This window comes from Perognathus longimembris, chromosome 10, assembly GCF_023159225.1.
Source record: "Perognathus longimembris pacificus isolate PPM17 chromosome 10, ASM2315922v1, whole genome shotgun sequence".
In the NCBI taxonomy this organism is placed as follows: domain Eukaryota; kingdom Metazoa; phylum Chordata; class Mammalia; order Rodentia; family Heteromyidae; genus Perognathus; species Perognathus longimembris.
In genome coordinates, this window is record NC_063170.1 from 33,813,973 (window position 1) to 33,835,003 (window position 21,031).

Below are 21,031 nucleotides of genomic sequence, written 5' to 3' on the forward strand. Positions count from 1 at the left end.
TTCATGGTTTTCCTACATATTTTTTGCTTACTATAAGATTGAACTCCTTTTCATATACCTATTGACCAGTTATATTTCATCTTTCATGAAATACATACTCACTTCTTTTGTGCATTTTTCTATCGACTTTTTTTTTAAGAATTGATTTTTTAGGGACTGTATATGTTATGGATAACAATCTCTTGTCATTCTAAAAATGTTTTCCATTTATGGCTTTTTTCACTTTGGTATCTTTTGTTGAACAGAAATCCCCAATTTTAATGTTGTTACATTTACCTATTTTTTTTTCTTTTTCTCTTTCACTCTCTTTTCTTTGAAACAGCATCTGGTTGTGAAGCCTTGATAGGCCTTTATCTTTTTTTTTTTTTTCTTGAAGTTATTATGAAGTTGTTGTGCTGAGGATTTACAATAACATAGGCCAGGTAAATAGTACCTTTCTTTCTGGACAATGGCCTTACTCTCAGTCCTCGATCTTTATATGTAGCCCAGGTGGTCTCAAACTCTTCTCCTGCCTCAGTCTTTAGAATGCTAGGATTACAACTGTGTGCCACCATGCTTGGCAGCACCTGTCTTCATTTTATGATTACATCCTTGTGCCTTGTTAATCAGAAAATGCTGTTCTTATTTTTTTAGTAAGTTACTCATTTGGCTTTCTCCATAGATAACCACATAATACCATTGATAACCTAAAATATTTCCTTCCTTCCTTCCTTCCTTCCTTCCTTCCTTCCTTCCTTCCTTCCTTCCTTCCTTCCTTCCTTTCTTCCTTCCTTCCTTCCCTCCTTCCTTCCTTCCTTTCTCTCTCTCTCTTTCTTATTTATCTTTATTTTTTGTGCTTACTCTTCTGATTCAGGCCTCTAGGAAGGTGTTTACTAGATATAGTGATGATAGTAGACACTTTATGCCCAATTCAAAGGAAGATAATTCTAACACTTACCCGCAAGAAGGATTTTTACTGCTCATCTGCAGTGGATATAATTTGTATATTAAAGAACTTCCTATTGATTTCTACTTTGCTGTGGTTTTTCTGTTGTTGTTGTTTTGCTTGCAAATGTTGCTTCATTAAGACATAAACTAAAGATAACAGAAATGGGGTTTGCACAATTTGGGGGAAGAGTTATCTAGGTAAGTAAAATCATACTTTGATTTCAGAATATTTAATTTGTACAATGTTTAGGCTGCATTATTATATGTTATATGTAAATATGCCTCTGGAATAAGATATAATAGTTTTCTCATCCATAACTTTATTAAATATGGTATGTACAATCCTGTGTTAAAGATTAAGAGAACACTTGTAGCGCTGTGGCTCAAGTGGTAGAGGGCTAGCTGTGAGCTTAGAGAGGCCCACGGACATTGCTCAGGCCCTGAATTCAACCCCCAGCACTCACAGAAAACAAAACAAAAAAAGATTAAGAGAATAAAAAGAGGAAATGTAGAAACGGTACTGTTTCTCAAGGACTTTTGCAACTAATGATAGTGAAAAGCAAGGAATTACAAGTAATTTTCTGATTGAAAATTTTTTATTTGGTGGGCATCCTGGGACTTGAACTCAGGGCCTAGGCACTATCTCTAAGGTTCTTTTGCTTAAGGCTAGCCATGTTATCCCTTAAGCCACAGCTCCATTTCCAGGCTTTTTGGTAGTTGAGTGAAACTAAGAATTGTACAGATATTCCAGCTAGTGAACCATTTTCCTTAGATCTAAGTCCCCTGAGTAGCTAGGATTACAGGCATGAGCCAAGAAACAGACTTGGGATACACACACACACACACACACACACACACACACACACACACACACACACAGAGTTTTAATGGTCCTGGACTTTGAACCCTGGTTCTGGGCACCGTCCCTAAGCTCCTTTTGCTCAAGATTAGCATTCTACCACTTGCGCCACAACACCACTTCTGGCCTTCTCTATGATTAGAGACAAGAGTGTCATGGATTTTCCTGTTGGGGCTGGCTTTGAATTGAGATCCTTTTATTTTTTATTTTTTTTATTTTTTGCCAGTCCTGGGCCTTGGACTCAGGGCCTGAGCACTGTCCCTGGCTTCTTCCCGCTCAAGGCTAGCACTCTGCCTCTTGAGCCACAGCGCTGCTTCTGGCCGTTTTCTGTCTATGTGGTGCTGGGGAATTGAACCTAGGGCCTTGTGTATCCGAGGCAGGCACTCTTGCCACTAGGCTATATCCCCAGCCCTGAATTGAGATCCTTAGATCTCATCCTTCTCAGTAGCTAGGATTACAGGAATGAACCACTAGTGTCCATCTCATCTTTTGTTTAAAAGTCAACTTAAATTGAAAGTTGGAAACACTGCTAATATATATAATATATAATGCATAAGCACATAATGCATATACATATGGTATAATTATGTATTAATATATTAATTATATATTATAGTCTTTATATTAATTATAATATATTTGTATATTAACACAAATACAATACTAATATAGTTAATTAATAAGTAATTACATATAATTATGTAATATTATATGCTATATAAATAAATATTATATACTATACTATATAATATCATGTATAATATACTATATACAATAATAATTATATAATTATGCAATTATCTGATTATACGATATCATTAATTATAATTAATACTATTAATATAATATATCAATTATAAGGAAATGGCACTATGGCTCAAAGTGGTAGAGCACTAGCCTTAAGCTGAAGAACTCAGGGACAGTGCCCAGGCCCAGAGTTGAAGCCCCATGACCAACCAAAAAAAGTAATCTCCAATTATAATATAATTAATTAATATAGTAATTATATTATATATAATTATAGATATTATATATGCATTATATTATCTAATATGTATATATGTATACATTATATATAAAATATACATCATGTAATAATATATTTGCAAACACACACACACATACACACCTCTATTAGTTAATCCATTTTGGGCGGTGGGGTCGAACTCAGGGTTTTACTTTACTAGTCAAGTGTTCTACCACTTGAGCCACTTCTGACTTTCTTTTTCTTTTCTTTTCTTTTCTTTTCTTTTCTTTTCTTTTCTTTTCTTTTCTTTTCTTTCTTTCTTTCTTTCTTTCTTTCTCTCTCTTTCTTTCTTTCTCTCTTTCTTTTTTCTTTCTTTCTTTTCCTTTCTTTCCTTTCCTTTCTTCCTCCCTCCCTCCCTCCCTTCTTCCCTTCCTCCCTTCCTCCCTTCCTCCCTTCCTCCATTCCTCCGTTCCTCCCTTCCTCCCTTCCTCCCTTCCTCCCTTCCTCCCTTCCTCCCTTCCAGGTACAAGACTGGGACTTGAACCTTGGTATCTGATGCTCTCACTCATTGGCTTGTGCTCTACCAACTGAACCATCCCATGCCTCCAAAACCAAGAATTTCATTTTTTCCCTCCCTCCCTCCCTCCCTCCCTCCCTCCCTGCCTCCCTGCCTCCCTCCCTCCCTCCCTCCCTCCCTGTGTTTTTTTTAAAAAAACCTAAATGACTTTATATCTTGAGCTGATCATATAACTTCTTTTTAAAAAAAAAAAATAATGTGTGCTTTCCACTTCAGTTTGTCAAAGACATCTAACTTGATGGTGATATGGTATTTCTTTATTTTTATATATACTTCCAATCTTTTTTTTGCTAGTGATACTCATTATCTAGGTGTGAAGTCAGCCTGTAAACTTCCTTCTTCCTTAGTTCATGTCTAGCTTTGGTGTTGAAATGTTAAGTCTCAGAGGATGAACTGGGGAGAGTTTCTTCTTTCCTTCAGAAACTGTGCAAATTGGAATCTTCTGGGCTTTCTTCATGGAAAGAACTTTCATTGATTCAATTTGTTTAATAGCTATGGAATTCTTTAGGCTTCTCATTTCTTATACTATTAGATTGTGTAAAATACTTTCCTAGGAGTTCATCCATTTTACTGATTACTTTGAAATTTATTGGCATAAAATTAAAAGCACTTGCAAATAATTCTTGAAACATCTCCCACATGGGGTTTTTGAGAGGTTTATTTTGTTGTATATTAAAAAGAAAATCTCAACCATTTGCTCTGTGGATTATCTCTATTGTGTTTTTATTCATTAATCCTATCTTAACCTATCTATTAGATTTTGATTCCTAAAACTTTTTTTTATTACTTTGTACTTGTATACTTTTCAAATTTACTTCCCCATTTGCATAGTGAACACAGTCACATGGTGATTATTTAATTCTATATTTTCTCCTTTAAAATACTTCTACTTAAACATTTGAAAACATATTCTGCATGTCTGTCATTTATAGAATGCAAACTGATAAGTCCTTTCCACCATTTTCCTTTTTGTGGACTGGAGTTGGGACTAGTCTTTTACATACAGGGTAGAGTTCAAACTATATAACTAAGTAGGCAGGAAGATGCAAAAGGATCAGGTTAAAGATGTCAGGACAAACATGCCGATTCTACTTGTGCTCCTAGCATAGTGACTGCAGAAAGCAACATGTTTTGCCTTTTTCCTTGTGTCTTTCCAGTAGAAGGTTGTGGAGAAGTGACATTGCCTTTTGAGTTTTGATTCTTTTATAAAAGAGTTTATTTTTATTGTCAAGGTGAAGCACAGAGGGGTTACAGTTACATATGTTAGGTAGTGAGTACATTTCTTGTCCAACTTGTTACCCCCTCTCTCATTTTTCTCCAACCTTTTCTCCTCCTCAATCCTCCTCCCCCCAAGTTGTATAGTTAGTTTACAACATATTGTCTTGTAAGTATTGCTGTTGCATTGGTTTGCCTTTTACCCTTTGTTGCACCATTTTAATGTTCCCTTTCCCTTCCCTAATTCAAACAGACTTATATAAAATACCCTGGGTACCAGAAAGTTTTGACTTTTTTTATGGACAAATGGAGAATAATCCCAGAATCAGAATGGGGATTAAGTTTTTTGACCTTTGTTCACACTCTTTTTCATACTTGAAAAGAAGTAGCTGTTTTGTCACAATCTGTGTCCCAAGTGCTAAGATGACAGCAGTTTGGGCATGAGATAGAAACATGGTGATAACTTGTGCTGATGCAGGAGGGTACATCTCTCCTAGTGTGTAGTAAAATGGAAGCCTCAGCCGGAAAACTTAAGGCTTTGGGAAATTGAGATTCTGGGAAATCCCAAAGAGATGGCCCTAGAATGTAGCCTTGCAGATTACTGCTGCCTTATAATTACCAATCCAGTGGGGCTTGCCTTAGAAGTGTCTTTTCATGGTTGATAAGAGGTAACTGATTTGATCTGAAGGAAATAAGTAATGAAAGCAGGAGATATTTGAAATGTTTTCTTATTTTTGACTCTTAGAAAAGGTACTGTGGCTCTTCCAGAGATTTCATTTGTATAAGATCTTAGTCTTGTACAAACAGTTTTCACTGAGCATATCCTTAGTTATCTACCCAGTCCAATACCAAGGACTTAGAAAGGAGTTCTTAAATCAGTTGTCCTTGGGTAATCCCATGCTATTTACTACTGGGACTTGGTGATGTGAAAGTGAGAGATTTAGGTTGTCTTTCATTCTTCCTGTAGGACATAATCATTGCTAGTTCCTAGATTGTCAAAGTGTAGAACTGCCCACTTTTTGTCTGTTCCTACCAGGCTGAAGTCTAGGAACACAGAGAGCAAGGTTTTTGTAAAATAACACTGAGAAGCTATTTTATTAAGTCTCTTTAAGCTCCCAGGGTTCTTATTTTACATCAACATAGGGGTTATATCTTTCAGAACATGGTTTGTTGTTGTTGTTGTTGTTTTTGTTATCTCTGCAGCAATTGTTGCCTATCCCGACTAATGGAAGATATATATTCTGTGTCATATACTTTCTATAGCTTTATGCTTATGAACACTTACCCTAGAAATGATTTAGCTTCCCTAAGTTTGGTAATTCCTGGTAGCATGAGTTGCTACTCTACCCCTCTTACAAACAAAACAAAACAATTTGCTGTTAACTAGAGAGTACTTAACTGGGCATAGTGGTACACTTCTATAATCTTAGTACTTGGAAGGCTCAGGCAAGAGAATCATGAATGTGTAGCTTAGGCTAGCCTAAGGCCATATAATAAAATTATCTAGAAAACTCTGAAACAAAACAATGTTTAGTATGAATAAGGGAAACAATGGAGCCTAAATTTCTTTGTGTCTGGCTTACTTCACTTAATTTAGTATAAACACACACTAAAATATATTGTATTTTAAAATTGAAATAGTCTGGGCTGGGGATATAGCCTAGTGGCAAGAGTGCCTGCCTCGGATACACGAGGCCCTAGGTTCGATTCCCCAGCACCACATATACAGAAAACGGCCAGAAGTGGCGCTGTGGCTCAAGTGGCAGAGTGCTAGCCTTGAGCGGGAAGAAGCCAGGGACAGTGCTCAGGCCCTGAGTCCAAGGCCCAGGACTGGCCAAAAAAAAAAAAAAAAAAAAATTGAAATAGTCTGTTAAACATCTAAGTAGAGATGCAAAATGTAGTAAGTAATATTTGAAACTGGGTAGATTGAATCTCTTAAAAGTAGAACAGCTTGGCGATGAAGAGGAAAAGAAAGGGAAAGAGAGAAAGAAAAGAGAAAGGGGGAGGAAGGGAGAGAATTAGAAAGAGTAAGTATGAGGATAAATTAGATTATTTCACATTCCTTCCCTATCCTCAAGAATATGAAATAAAAATATGATGTTTCTTCAGTTTTTTAATTGTGAGAATTGTTCCACCTAAATGTCTGTTTGCTCTTACAACTCCATCCCTATTCTTTCCAAACATCCTAAAGTACTTGTGCCTCTTCAGAGGTCATTTGGTAGAGTGGTTCAGCAGCACATTGGGACCAGACTGCCTAGATTAAGATCTGACTATGCCACTTACCTACCTGGGTGACCTGGAGCTAGTTACTTTATTTCTTATTGTCTCTGTATTCTTGTCCATTAAATAGAGGTCACAGCTCTTGCTGCTTTCCTGTGTGGTTGCAAGGACAAACAGAGCTTAAAACTATGGGGGTGGCAGAACGTAGATGCTATTCAGACTTTCTTTCTTTGATGGACAGAGTCCCATTTGCTCTTTAAGATATCACTCAATGGTATCCATTGGCTTGGGATATTTAGGTAAACAAGGCCCTTGCCTGGTTTATATCTCCTTTGTATTTCCAGCCACCTGGTTATGACTTCTCTCATGACCTCCGTAATATAATATTGCTTCTATTCCTTTACTTGTCCATGGGGACATTGACCACAGACTTCCTTCTTTTGATATTTTGTAAGAATGAGGGAGATACTGGGTAAATATATAGTGAATGGATAAATAAACCAATTTTCCCATTATTCCTCTCTACCTCCTTTTCTTCTTTCTTTCCTTTCCTTTCTTTCTCAATGCTGCTGCCACTGCCACCAGTGCTAGCATGTGCTCAAATCTGTCCTCTTAAGCAGGCTACCTGAAATGTTCCTCTCCGGCCACAATCTTTGTACTACTATGGCTCATTTGGTGTGATTCTCTAGCCACGAACTTTTCTCTGGATTGCAAAAACTGATTTCTTGGGGGGGAGCTTATTCAGACCCCACCTGCACATCACCATTTTCAGCCGATTAATGATTGACTTCTTTTACATTGGCATCATGTTTTCATGCTTCATCCTTTTAATATATTAGTACTGCATTCCTCTTATGGCTGATAATACTCCATTGACTGCATATACCACATTTTATTTACCAACTCTTTAGTTGTTTGATCTATGGCTTATTTCCATTTGGCTAATTTGAATAATGCTTCTATGGATATTTGTGCATGAATCAACATAAATACATATCCCTACAATAGATTTTTGTTATTCAATTACAAAAATAATACAAATCTTAAAAACATGGTAATTGAAACAAACCACTTATTTCATCCACCCACTGATAATAAAATGTCCAGAATAGGCAAATATATAGAAGTAGAATGCATATTAGTGGTTATCAGAGCCTGGGGCTATTGAGAAGAATGGGAAATGTCTACTAAAGATTAAAGGAGTGGTTTCTTTTTGAAATGATAGGAATGTCCAAAAGTTTATCTTGTTAATGTTGTATAATTTTATAGATTTAGTAACAGCCACTGAATCTTACAAGTTGTATCACCAAATACTATTTTTTTCTCTAATTAATATTCCATGAGACACTATGGCACAAGGAAAAGAATAAGAGCACTTGTCCCTCATGGTCTATGAATTTCTTAATGGATATTTCTAACTAGGATGGTGGAATTCATACTCACAAAATATAGTCCAAGGGGGAGTTACAAGTTCTTGTTTCAGCGTGTATGCTATACTGAGAAATACCTCCAAACCTTTTAAGTATCAGCCATAGATTTCAGAAATATTTCAAAATGTTGATTTTTCCAATGTTTGTATAATTCAGACATAGTATTATCCATGTGCTTCCAAGATACTTTCTCATGTTTACCAAACATCAATGCTACAGACTCTGTGTAGCTTATGGGTTATGGGTTAGAGCAAAGGCTCTAACAAGAAATTGATTTTTTTCTTCTTTTTTAGTTTCTGTGAAAGTACTCTATGTGGATTAATTTTTTTCTGTTAAATATCCTTTGCTTGCCCTGGACTTTTCTTTGTGTTGATTTTTTGCTTCATTTTTTTTCATTTCCCATGCTGTTCAGTTACTGGATGCCAGAAGAACCAAGGTTTGTCCACCCTTTGCGGCCTGCTTGTTGTGCTCTGTCTGGGCTCACCTCCGTGTGTCTGGTGTGTTTTGTCTGTGTCTGCATTTGTTCCCTTCTGCTTGCAGAGGCAGTAATCCTGTTTACTAAACCTGCTCACAGCTTTATTTGTAAACAAAAGAAGTCCTTGTTTGTGTCTACTGTAGTGGATACTATTATTTTCATTTTTAGATGGCTGTGTATTTATCATGGAAAATAATGACTAGTAGAATAAAGAACTTCTTAGGAAACAAGGAATACTGAGTCTGGAGCATTGTGGGTATAATGAAGATGTGTTTTGTGAAAGTTTCCCTTAACCCATTCCCTTCCTAATTTTAAACTCAGTAGACATATATTTTCCCTTGTGATTGACACTAATATACTGTATATGTGTATGTGTACATTTCTCTTCTCCTAAGACATTCAGATAGCATCACTGAATTAATTTCCCCCTTTTCATGTGCTGTCCCATGCTTCTGAAGTCACCCCGGAGGACTTCATGGCTGGCCCCCTGGATCCCTGGGTTAACATTCCATCTTCATGGTGTGGTAGCAGCAGACAATATTTGGCACTTCCATTGACTTTCTCCCTTCTTTTCCCTTTCCTGCTCCCTCTTTCTCATTGTAGCACCTGCAACTGACAATCCAGGCCCTTCAAGATGAGCTGCGAACACAGAGAGATCTCAACCATCTCCTGCAGCAAGAGAGTGGTAACCGTGGGGCTGAGCACTTCACCATTGAGCTGACTGAGGAGAACTTCCGGAGGCTCCAAGCTGAGCATGACAGGCAGGCAAAGGAGTTGTTCCTTCTGCGGAAAACACTGGAGGAAATGGAGCTGAGAATTGAAACTCAGAAACAGACCCTCAATGCCCGAGATGAGTCCATTAAAAAGCTCCTTGAAATGTTGCAGAGTAAAGGTTTGCCATCCAAAAGCCTTGAGGATGACAATGAGCGCACTCGCCGCATGGCAGAGGCTGAGTCTCAAGTCAGCCACTTGGAAGTGATCTTAGACCAGAAAGAGAAGGAAAACATCCACCTCAGAGAGGTAAGAGCATTCTGTGAATTTCCCATAGACCTTATTCTAGGAGGAAAAGTGTGTTACTGAGCTGTTTCCACAGGTTGGAAGATTTCTACAGTTTTTGTCATCTGCTTGAGAGCACACGTATATTCCATTGTTACTCAAAACATATTAAGGATTCCAAGCATGCAGAACACATGACAGCTCCAAGGTGGAAACAGTTGCTTTCCACAGGTGGCTATCGTTTGGGGGCTTTTAATTATATCTCTGCTTAAGTTTAGTTGTTTATCAAGTATTGTCTAAGGAAGAAAACAAAGAGGTGTTTAACAACACAATGAACTGAAGTATTTTTACCAGTGAATCTGGCTCTGAGTTTATAGAAAGTAAAACATATGGCTGGTGGCTCTGGGAAGAAGAGTAAAATGTACAGACCTATTTTGAACATATTTAGGCTTAAGATAATCTTTATCTGCATTTACATTTGTCTAGAACATACTGTTCCAGGTTTTCTGAGTCTGTGTTTTGCCTATAGTGAATTAAATCATTTGGAGTACCCCCGGGATGCTCTCTGGCCTGCCACCACCGCTGAATGTTGGAATGCTCAGGTGTCTGAAAATATGTGGTTTGTTAAAGCTTAGGAAAAATGTGAGTGACATTCAGGGTTTGAAATGGTTATAGCAGTTCTTTGCCATTGTGGTAGATATGGATCTTAAAAGTATCATAGTCAGGCATGGTGGTGCATGCCTGTATTCCCAGACTTAGAAGGCTAAGGGCAGGGGAACACAGGGTTGAGCTCATCCTCAGTTACGCAGTGAGTCCTAGGCAAGTCTTAGTTACATAATGAGACCCAGCCTCAGAGAAAAAAATCAGATGGGAAAACTTTTAAGGGGTGACATTATATCACCCAGCAAATCACAAGTTATAAAATGGTATTGAATTCATTATAGTCAAAAGATTTACAGCACTAAATAAGAATTATAGAGTAGACTAAATTTCTTAGAATTGAATACCTACTCAGATGGGCAGCTCTTCTTGCAAGTTACTTGTTTGGTTGTTCAAAAAGCTTGGCTTCCATGCTGAGATTTGCCAAAATGCAGATGCTCCCAGGAAATGTTCATTTTATTTGCTTAGGACATTTGATTAATCTTTGGATTTTCATACCTGATGCTCTCTACTCTTTTTGCTTTTTTTAAATTTAAATTTTATTGTAAAAGTGATATATAGAGGGGTTATAATTATATAAGTAAGGTAATAAGTAAATTTCTTTTTGAATAGTGTTATCTTCTCCATTATTTTCTCCCACTTCCCTCCTTTTTCCCCTCCCTCCCAAGTTGTAAAGTTCATTTCATGAGTATCACTGTAGAATTGGTTCACCCTTTATCTCACCATTTCTGTGATTCCACTTCCTTCCCCAAATCAGATAAACTTACATAGAAGGCAGAGAGTACAGAAATTAAAAAAACAAAAAACAAAACACAAAAAACCTACAATGACACCAGGGAATAAACCAAAGGAGAGAAAAGAAAGAAAAGAGAAATAACTGCTAACAGTCCAAAAAAAACCCAAAACTGTTGTTTCCATTTCTTGGAGTTCATTTCAATAAGCATCATTTTATAAGGTCATATGCACATAGCTAGATACACCGCAGTACCACTCACATCCGAATGCTCTCTACTCTTATTCTCCCTTGCTTGGTTTTAATGTGACTTTAGCCACATGCTGGGGAAACCCGTATGGCTTGTTTCACATTGAGATGCTTAAAGAGGTGTTTGGTTGGCTCTTCCCATCTGTATTCTAGCATGTGGTAGTTAGACTTCTAAGATGGTCTCCAAAGATTGCTATGACTTGGAATCCGTATCCTTGGCAGATTTCCATTCCTTGACTGCAGGCTAATTTTAGAGTCTTGTATTTAAATGGTAGAATATGGCAAAGATAGTGAGATGTCAAAGTTATTGATACTAGGCCTATTTTTTCCTCTGCTGTATTTGTGGTGGGCAGAGCCTATTCTTGTTCTAGCCCTTCTGGCTCATATGAGGCAATGACAGCTAGTGTTGCAGCCCTGCATCAGGCAACCCTTGCTGGTGTGGCATCTGGGTAGCAAGCAACGCCATTGTTACAGTTGTGTAGCAGATAACACCTACTAGTGTTGCAACTTCACTGCTGGCTGCTGCTACAATCACCTTCTCAGGTTCTTGTCTCTGATGCTGGAAGAATTAAATCCATGAACAAAGAAAGGTGAGTGTGAAGAATGTTATTCAGGAAAGAAGGGTCCTTTTCAAAGGCTGTTGCTCCTTAGCCTCCAAGTGGCTGCATCCTTTTTATACCTTGAGTTGTGCTCTGATTGAACGCACCCTATGTAACTGAAGCATAGGATACCCAACCAAATCAGAAATGACTTGCTAAGTTACTATGGACTTGAAACTGTCCTTTTCAGTTAGGTCTGTCTTGAGCTTTACCCCACCTCTAAGATTATTTGGAACGAGAGGGACAGAGGTACCACATTCTATTTTCTATGGCTTGGATTTTGTGACGATTTTGCATTTTTGCAGTCTGGTCTCTGCTTGTCAGGCTAACAGTGCTTTCTATTGCAAGATGTTTTCCAGGAGCCCTGGGTCCTAATTAATCTACTGAACTATATAACTTAACTAATTTTACCTTTTCATTACTTCCTTGGTTATGTTTCATGACACTTTGCTTTCATCTTACACACAGATTGATGATGCCTTCTTAGTTTGCATGTTTTAATGAAGCAAGCTACTATGTGGAGAAGCCCATGTAATAAGGAGGTAAGGGTAGCCATCAGCCAACATTCAGTGAAGAATGGAGACAAGCTAACAGCCACAAAACACTGAAAACTTCCATCAACTACCTAGTGTGTTTGAAGGTGGATCCTTCCACACACAAGCCTTCAGATGAAATGATAGGCTCTGGGTTGACATTAACACAGTTGCAGCCTTGTGAGAAGCCATGAAGCAGAGGACCCTGCTAAACTCTGTCTTGATTTCTGACCTATAGAAACTGTGAGATAATTGATACGTGTTGTTTTAAGTGGCTTAATTTTAGAGTAACTTGTTATAGAGTAATACAAAAAGCAGAAACTCCCCCTGCCTCATTACAAAGATCTCTCATCTAATTTATAGAAGAGGAACAATAATTACTAGAAGTTATTATTCATTTAGATTATGAATTTTGAAGTTCACGTGTGTTATCTTAAAACTTTAGTCAGTAGAGATCACTGTAGTTGGAAAAAGCAGGTACTTTATTTTGGGTACCAGGGGAAGGTGGTGAATGTTCAAGAAGGCTATGAAGCCTGAGAAAATTCTTAGTGCAGCATCATCTCTTATTCCTCACTCTTTCTTTGCTCTTAGATTCTGATCCTTGATTCTCTAGTGTGGCTGCTTCCATTTAAATGAATCTAGATATAAGTTAACATACAGAAAACAAAATCCAATACTTAAACTTCCTTGGGCATCAAGCAAAAGCCAGTGGATATCCCTTTTCTTGGCTGAACAAGAAGGGAGAATATGGAAAATACATCTCTCTACAAAAATTTAATTTTAAACTTGAATTCAACAAATGAAACTTAGAGGCTTGAAAAAATTCTTCCCCAGAGAACATGGTGAAAAACAACTTGTGAGAGTCCATTTTAGTATTTTTGTGAGCCTCTTATTACATCATTGGTAGCCTAACGTTGGTCATATTTGGAATATTCACCCCATGGATATTGGCAAATACTACTCTCGACCCTTACTTCTCTCATCCTGATATGCATGAAAGGCTGTTTAACAGCATATTGTTGAACAAATGTCATGAAATGTTTTATTAATAGTATTAGCAAGAAGAGGCATTGCAGAACTGAAGGTTAAAGATTTTATAGTTATGTGTTGGGAGCCAAGCAGCAGCTAAATTCTTCCTGACCTCTTGGCTGTGTTTTCAAGGACATGAAAGGACTTGGCTTAATGGAAAATCGGAAATGCTTTACTATGTCTGCCAGAGTCCATTCTTATGTTAACCAACCTCATCCTGTCTTAGCTACCATCAGATATTGCTCTGGAGTCCATTCTTATGTTAACCAACCTCATCCTGTCTTAGCTATCCTCGGGTATTGCTAACTCCAAGCCATTTTGTGTTCTGGAATTTTAAGCCTATGCTATTTCCTGGTTTTCAAACTGCATATAAACTGGAAGTTAAGAATAAACATGGCTGCAGTCTTGAGTTACAATCTTTAGCTGCAGACCTCCCAGACCCCATCTTTGTCTTGTCCTTTTTCTCTTGTCTTGTATTTTTCCTTTTCTTTAATCCTTGTCCCCTCCTCATTCAGGATTCCCTTTCATTGCCAGCTGGCTCTGGCAGTTATGAGTATGTAACTTCACTGTTATCAAAAGGTTTTAGAAGCATCATCTATATGGGTTTAAAAAAATATGTCAGGCACTGTGAAGAATGTTACATATTGATTCACACTGACTTATCAAAGCCATTAATTAATTTATCTACTCATTCATTGGGTGAATTCTAATTGAAGCTCTATTTATAGACATAGCAAAGATAACCACTAGTTTGGCTTCAGGATTTTGTATTGGGATTAAATCAATGATAATTTTGTAGTTAAGTAGAGAAGTATCATGAAGCAAAGAAGAGAGAAACAGTTGTAATCTGGTTGGGCTAATATCATATTGTATAGTCAGGGAAGGTTGTTTATTTTGATGGGGAGGGGAGCAGTGTGAATTGAGTGCTGAAGAGTCAACTGGCTAAGTATGTCAGAAGTTTATCCCACTCAAATGGAAAAGGCTCATGACTGTTATTTGGCCATCTTACTGGGGGGGGGGGGTTGAGGAACAAATGAAATCAAGAATCTGTCCCAGCCGGGTGCTAGTGGCTCATACTTGTAATCCTAGCTACTCAGATTTGAGGTCACGGTTCCAAGACAGCCAGGGCAGAAAAGTCCGCGAGACTCTTCTTTAGTAAACTACTCAAAAAGCCAGAAATGGAGCTGTAGCTCACGTGGTATAGTGCACATCCTGAGTTCAAGTGCCAGGAAGGACATAAAATGAAAACAAAAACAAACCAACTGTTGTGCCCAAGTCCTAGTAGACCACCAAGAAGACCACCGAGAGCCAGACATTCCGAAATGCAAAAGCAAGGCTTTATTCAGGCGAGCTGCAGCCCGGACCTCGTCCTACACTCCAATGTAGCAGAGGTTAGGAAGAAGGCCATGAGCAGAGTTTCACATGGGTATTTAAAGGAAAAATCACAAAGTTACATAAACCAAGTGCAAGCAGGTTTGGGGTGCGAGGACAAATCTGATTGGTTTGGGGCTGTGGGTTCTCTAAAATTGGTCTGACGACATTCCAGGGTGGTCAACATATCTGGAACGTTCCCGAACCGGTTGGGCCACCCGGGAAATGGGTTTTTATGGCCTGTTGGTTTCGGGAAATGGATTTTTATGGCCGGTTGGTTTATTCTTAGCTTAACACAAACAACAAAATGGTTACAGTTTCAAGATGGAGTCGTCCTAGTCTTTCATTCCCCCCCTGGACTTATGGACATGAAGCACAATCCTGTGTTTCAGGCCGTAAACTAAATTTCAATAGCTCTCTATCTGGAAGAGGTATATTCCTGCTTCGCTGTCCCAATAAAGTAGATATTAAGGTAGTAAGCCATGGGGAATAGTTTCTTCTTCCTTTTTGACAGTGGGGCCATGACCTCATGACTCCAGTAAGAGCAATAATAGTGGCCAGGGGAGTTACAGTAGCTCGGGCTGGAGGCCGGGGAAGATATATAAATTCTAGTGCCCACTATTCTATCATCCCCAAGCTGCCGGACCACCCATAGTTAGGGTTTATGGGTGTCTAGCTTCTCTCCCTAGCTACTAAAGTACCAACCATACATAGCAGGCCTAGCAAGGTAAAGTTAGCCAAGTCCATCTTTTGGTACATGGCCTCTGTTGTGGCTAACCCGCCACCGGGGTGGAATGTCCTCTCTCACTGCAAATCAGTCCACTGGCTCCAGTCTCTTCGGGTATGTGGGTGAAGAGAACCCAGGTCGCAGCCCTGTCCACCCTGAGTGCGGTGGGAGTTGTCAGCAGCAGGATGTAGGGTCCCTTCCAACGTGGTTCTCTTGGTGGACCTGCTATAAGGCTCTGAGGGGGGATAAAAACTTATAACAAATGCGATTGCAAGTTAGGAATTATGGGAGGGGATCCCAAATCTGATCCTAAGGCTACACATGAGCAAATCCAGGCTTTACCTACAAAATCATCTCAGCGAGGGAATCAATTAGTTAAAGATATATAAGATCTTTCTGGTTAACATTTAGATGACATCACACAAGTCCCTTAGCCCTGCAGATGCAGGTACAGATAGTTTCACTCCGAAGCCCCAATTCTGACCCTATTTACCTATTTATATTATAGCCAATTTGATTGCATACCAACTTTACTCATGAGCTCCAATTTTAAGACATACTGATCTCATTTGCTACATACTCAAACTTTCTAGGGATTGTCATTCTTACTTTTAACATACCAAAACCTTTTAATCTAAAGGAAACATTTTTGCTTCCCCAATTCTCTTTCTAAAGTCTTTCCTTATACAGTTTAAAATGTAACATATCCCCACTCACACCATCTTTTACTTCCTCACACCAGCAGCGACTTACTGGAACATTGGCACTGGAACTGTGACACTTGACTTTTTAAATTCCTTTCTTATTCTCCAAGGCTTACTATACTAACTTTCCTCTTTTCAGTTTCTGGGGCTTGTTTGCTGCTAGAGTTTTAAACTGTCTACATTTTCTTTTCCTCTGGTTTGTAGAATCCAGTTTATCTCAACTACATCAAGGCAGTTTACTGTGACTCTACCCACAAGCTGTTGGGGAAAACAAAGGTGGGGCTTGCCCCACCTGATACCTGATGGGACTGCTGCTCCTAAGAAGCCAGACCAGAGCCAACTATCATGAGTTACTATTTTAGAGTGGATTTCTCCAGTTTCCAGTGCCTCTAAGTGCCTAAGGTTGGCCAGTGGCATCTGTAAGATCCACCCTCAGGAGGGCTCTATGAAGATGCCCCCAGCCAGTTTAAATCTCTGTCCAGTTACCTTGGTACCTGGCACACCTGATGGCAGTTACCTCCCTTTCTTCTGAGGTCACACCCTAATCCATCTGGACACATTTTAATACTCTTGGAGCTAGTTAACTCCAGTCAACTCAAGAATGTCCCCAAATTTTAGTTTTAGCAGATCCAAAGCAACCTAAAGCCTAACTTAAGTCAAATTTCCTTGTATTTTGCTGATTCCTTCTTAAGCACATTAGCTTTTGTAGGCTGGCACATCACTGAATGTCAAGACAGCTTTAGGCAATCAATGGCCCTTGGGTCATTTTCCAGGGCAATAAGTTTAAATCAGATATTTAAAACCAACATAGAAGGCTTGGCCTGTAACCATTTCTCACAAGTGCAGTTTCTGTACACTGTTACCTCTGTTTTCCATGCCCCTAGTTTATCCTGTCTCATTTTCCCAAAAACAACTCTGGTCCCTTGGTCCTCAAGGGGGGCTGATGGGCGAAGATCATCCATCTTCTGTAACTTCTTCAGGCTGACTCAGGGGCGTTGGCTTACCTAGCCAGGAACCTGTAACCTAAGTCTACTTTATCAAGGGGCTGCAGGGTCAGATGTCCATTAGAAGCTTTACTCCAAACTGAAAATTACATTCAACATTTAACTTAACTATACAGACTTTTTGGGCTACCCCAGTGTAGCCTTTTAACATTCTAGTTTGTAAAAGCTTTTTCCTGACTGGCTGGGTAACTGATCTCTAATGACCTAAAAGAATGCCTACATTACCTTTGCAGGCCTTTAACAGATGTCAATAAGGACACAATCTCAGGTCTACAAGCTTTCTTTCCTGAACAGATGTACCAGCTCAAAATTCACTGCTAGTTAGAGCTTTGAGCAGATGCAGGGGGTTGGGATTTTTAAACTATCCCCCATTTAACAAACTTAGCTTTACTACCCACTACCACAGAGCAAGTTCCTGTCCGGTTACAAAGTAGATAGACATGGGCAATAAAAGGCATGCTTATGAACTATTCTTCTAGGACCTCACGGCTCTGATTAACTTTTGAAAGGCCAAACAGGAGTGACTCTAGGATCTGACACGTTCTCTGTCATCCAGAGGCTTATTGCCTCTGGATGCACAATCATTCTGTCCCAGGAGTAACTTTTCAATGCTGGTATAAATGCACCTTTGGCATTTCTCTTGGTCCATCACTGGACTTGGACTCAGGGCCTGAGTGCTGTCCCTTAGCTCTCCAGCTCAAGACTAGCACCCTACCACTTTGAGCCTCAAAGCAACTCACAACTCTGTTTTCAGCACTTCTGCTGGTCAACTGGACACGAAGACTCCCGCAGGGACCTTTCTCTGCCCGGGCTGGCTTTGAACCACAGATTTCAGATCAATGAGTCTTACAAGAGTCCACTTTACTCCAATTAAAAGCAACAAGGTGGTCCACACAGAAATAGTTTTTAAGCATGCTCTTACCTGGAACTTATTAAGGGCCAATGTTACATCTTGACAAACTTGTAGGGATCATCTGTCCTTCTCTGTGGGCCTGCTGGAAATTGTTACAAAAAACCTACAGAGAAACTGGAATGGCAATTAAACACTCATTTTGGTAGCTATAATTCTCCTTTTCTCACTTTGCAATAATCATTTAGGACAATTTTACTTCCCAATTTCTTATCTAGAAATGTATTCCTGATTTGCAAGCCCTTTTACTAACCTCTGTTTAACACTAACACTTTAGCTCTTATCTGCATTGGAAAAACTCTGAAGCTTATAGGCACTCTGAAACCAGGTACCGCCCTTTGCCTCTGGGCTGCCTGTTTTAAAAGATCCTTTTTTCTTTCTTTCTTTCTTTTTTTTTTTCTTCAGTCCCAGTTACCGCATGGCATGAAGACCTTTGGACTCAAATGACAATTTTTCCTTAATGCAAGAATTACAATTACAAAATTAGAAATACTTATCCATTCAGTTTTCCAATAAATTAGTGATAAATGTTAGCCCATTTTGCCATTTCTTCCTACATACAGAGTTAATGAGAGTTTACTTCTATCCCCATTAGTTTAAAATATAAACTTTAAAATACTTGCCTCATTATATGTAACTTAAGATAGTTACGTACGAGTCTTACTATTACATCACATAAAATTCAGTACCTGAATCATTAAACTGATATCCAAAACAATTGTAACAGAAGTACTTTTAACACTGTTCACCAGAATTACAAACAAGAAATCCAGTCTCAGCATTGTTGCTTTTTCAATACATCCAAATTGCAAAAATATAGGAATCAAATCACATCAGATAAAAAAAAAAAACTTTTTAACCATTTAAAAAACTTTTCCAATTCTTAGTACCTCAAGGGGCAATTTTAGAAATTCCAGCCAAATCATTCATTTTTACCACCAGGTTTCCAAATTTCACCTGAAAACAAAAGAGACAAAAGAGAGGCTTCTTTTGGCCTGTCCTTCTGAACAGCCTATCTCCATCCTCCTGATGAACTGTCTTGGTGCTGGCTTGTCCTCTTCCACCATGAATGGACACCCCATTATGGCTGTCCCACCATGTGGATTCTCTCCAGGGCCTGTGCCACCACGTGGGCTGGCTAAGTTGCACCATTGCCAGATCACCCCTCACTCCTGAGGATAGGCACACGGGCCCATCTAGGTTTTTTTTTTTTTTTTTTTGTCCTTTCCTATTTGTCTCTGACTGAGAAACCCAAGCAGTTTTTTTCTTTTTTTTTTTAAGTGATAAACCTTTACATCAAAATTTCTGACACTTAACCCTGCTTTTTTAATTAAAGACACAATTTTTTAACTCTAGTTCCTTTAAAGCATTTGATAATGCCCGAACTTGATGACCATTTGGATTTTAAACTTAAACTCACTCAATTTTACATCATGCTAACAGTCTTGAACATGTTTACACTTACACATGTACACACACACACATACACACACACATATTCAAAAGATCTTAAAGCACGCAAAATAAACATCGGCCGTACATTTTCCAGTGGCAAGAGATATTTTTGCCAATCTTTCTCTTGCAACACCCAAATTTTAAGACAAAGCTTTTAACAAATGATTTTTAACATTCTCCAGCCTCATTTTCCGGGGCTTGATAATTTCAGCAAAACATTTTAGCACACCGAATAATTTTCTGCTGAAGAAGGCTGGGTGGGGGTCACCCAGAGTTCTTTTAGTGGACACTCACACTCTGATTGTGAGCTGTCGCCTGTACATCTTTCCAATGAGCTAAACATAAATCCAAGGTGGTAGAGGGAGTCTGTCCCATTTCATCTGTCACAGTCAGGACATACACAAAACAAAAAAGAACAGTCCAGACCAGCCCTATAATAATACAAGCAATTTGTTTTTCCTTTTTCTGCAACACAATCTTTTCTAGTATCTGATTGGATTTACTATTATTTTCTTTCCTAATTCTCCACCAGACCTAGTCTCCTCAGTACTCAATCTCGTCCTAGGCCCTTCTGTTTCCAATTTCACTTTCTCATTTTCATCAAAGTCCAATTAACCACATCATTCAGACTAGTCCATAACATAACAAGAAGTAAAACGATTCCAATAAAACAGAAAAGACAATACATACAGGAACTAAATATGCCATAAACACTCTACTAATTTATAAACTGATGGCACCAACAAACACAGGATAAGGTAACAAAACAGGCTATGCAGGTTTGACACAAAAGATACTGTCAGACTCACAAATAACACAGAGACAGCGCTGCACTGTGGGGTCACTCCCTGCCACCTGCGGTTGGCTTGGGCTGACTGTTTAGGACCTGGGGGGGGGGGTCCTTCCAGTGGGCTAGGGTCAAGTCTAGGGGGCTAGATGGTACATTATCCATGGCTCTGGTCTGGTGTTCAAGCCAGACAACTACAAAAAACACAGCATTACAACAACAGAAAAGGTACCAAACACACAGGCCTGAGAAAAAAAGCCAAGTTACTAGTACAAGTTGGAGATCTCCCAAGTCGGCCCCCAACCTCCTGCGAGGGTGTAGAAGGAGTGGACCCAAGTTCAAGGTGGGCGGGTTGAACCTCGGTGAGGACACCCTCCCGGTCAGAGCTGGCTAGAAACCAGACCGATTTGTGCCCCACAAGTATCAAGGCGGGGTTCCAGGGGTCCCCCTTCACGGGTGGAGGGTCTTGGACACTCCCAGTTCCTCCAGGGATGTCTTATGAGCACGTCTGCTCCGACAATCCCTAAAAACAAGAAAAAAAGAACAAGCTAGAACAGCCGTCTTCAAGAGAAAATGAAAGTAAAAAACACACACATAGACAAAG

The 21,031-nt window shown here is 39.0% G+C and overlaps 1 protein-coding gene across 8 annotated transcripts in view; it reads left to right on the plus strand.

Moving 5' to 3' along the window:
* Positions 1-21,031, plus strand: part of Erc2 (ELKS/RAB6-interacting/CAST family member 2) — a 973,754-nt gene that overhangs the window by 173,649 nt on the left and 779,074 nt on the right. For all 8 annotated transcript variants that reach the window (XR_007212331.1, XM_048355798.1, XM_048355799.1 and 5 more), the window contains exon 3: positions 9,274-9,690. Coding sequence is in view for 7 of the 8 variants with exons in the window: in XM_048355798.1 (XP_048211755.1) it covers positions 9,274-9,690 (417 nt within the window). In the remaining variant the exon portion in view is untranslated. The remainder of the gene's footprint in view (positions 1-9,273; positions 9,691-21,031) is intronic.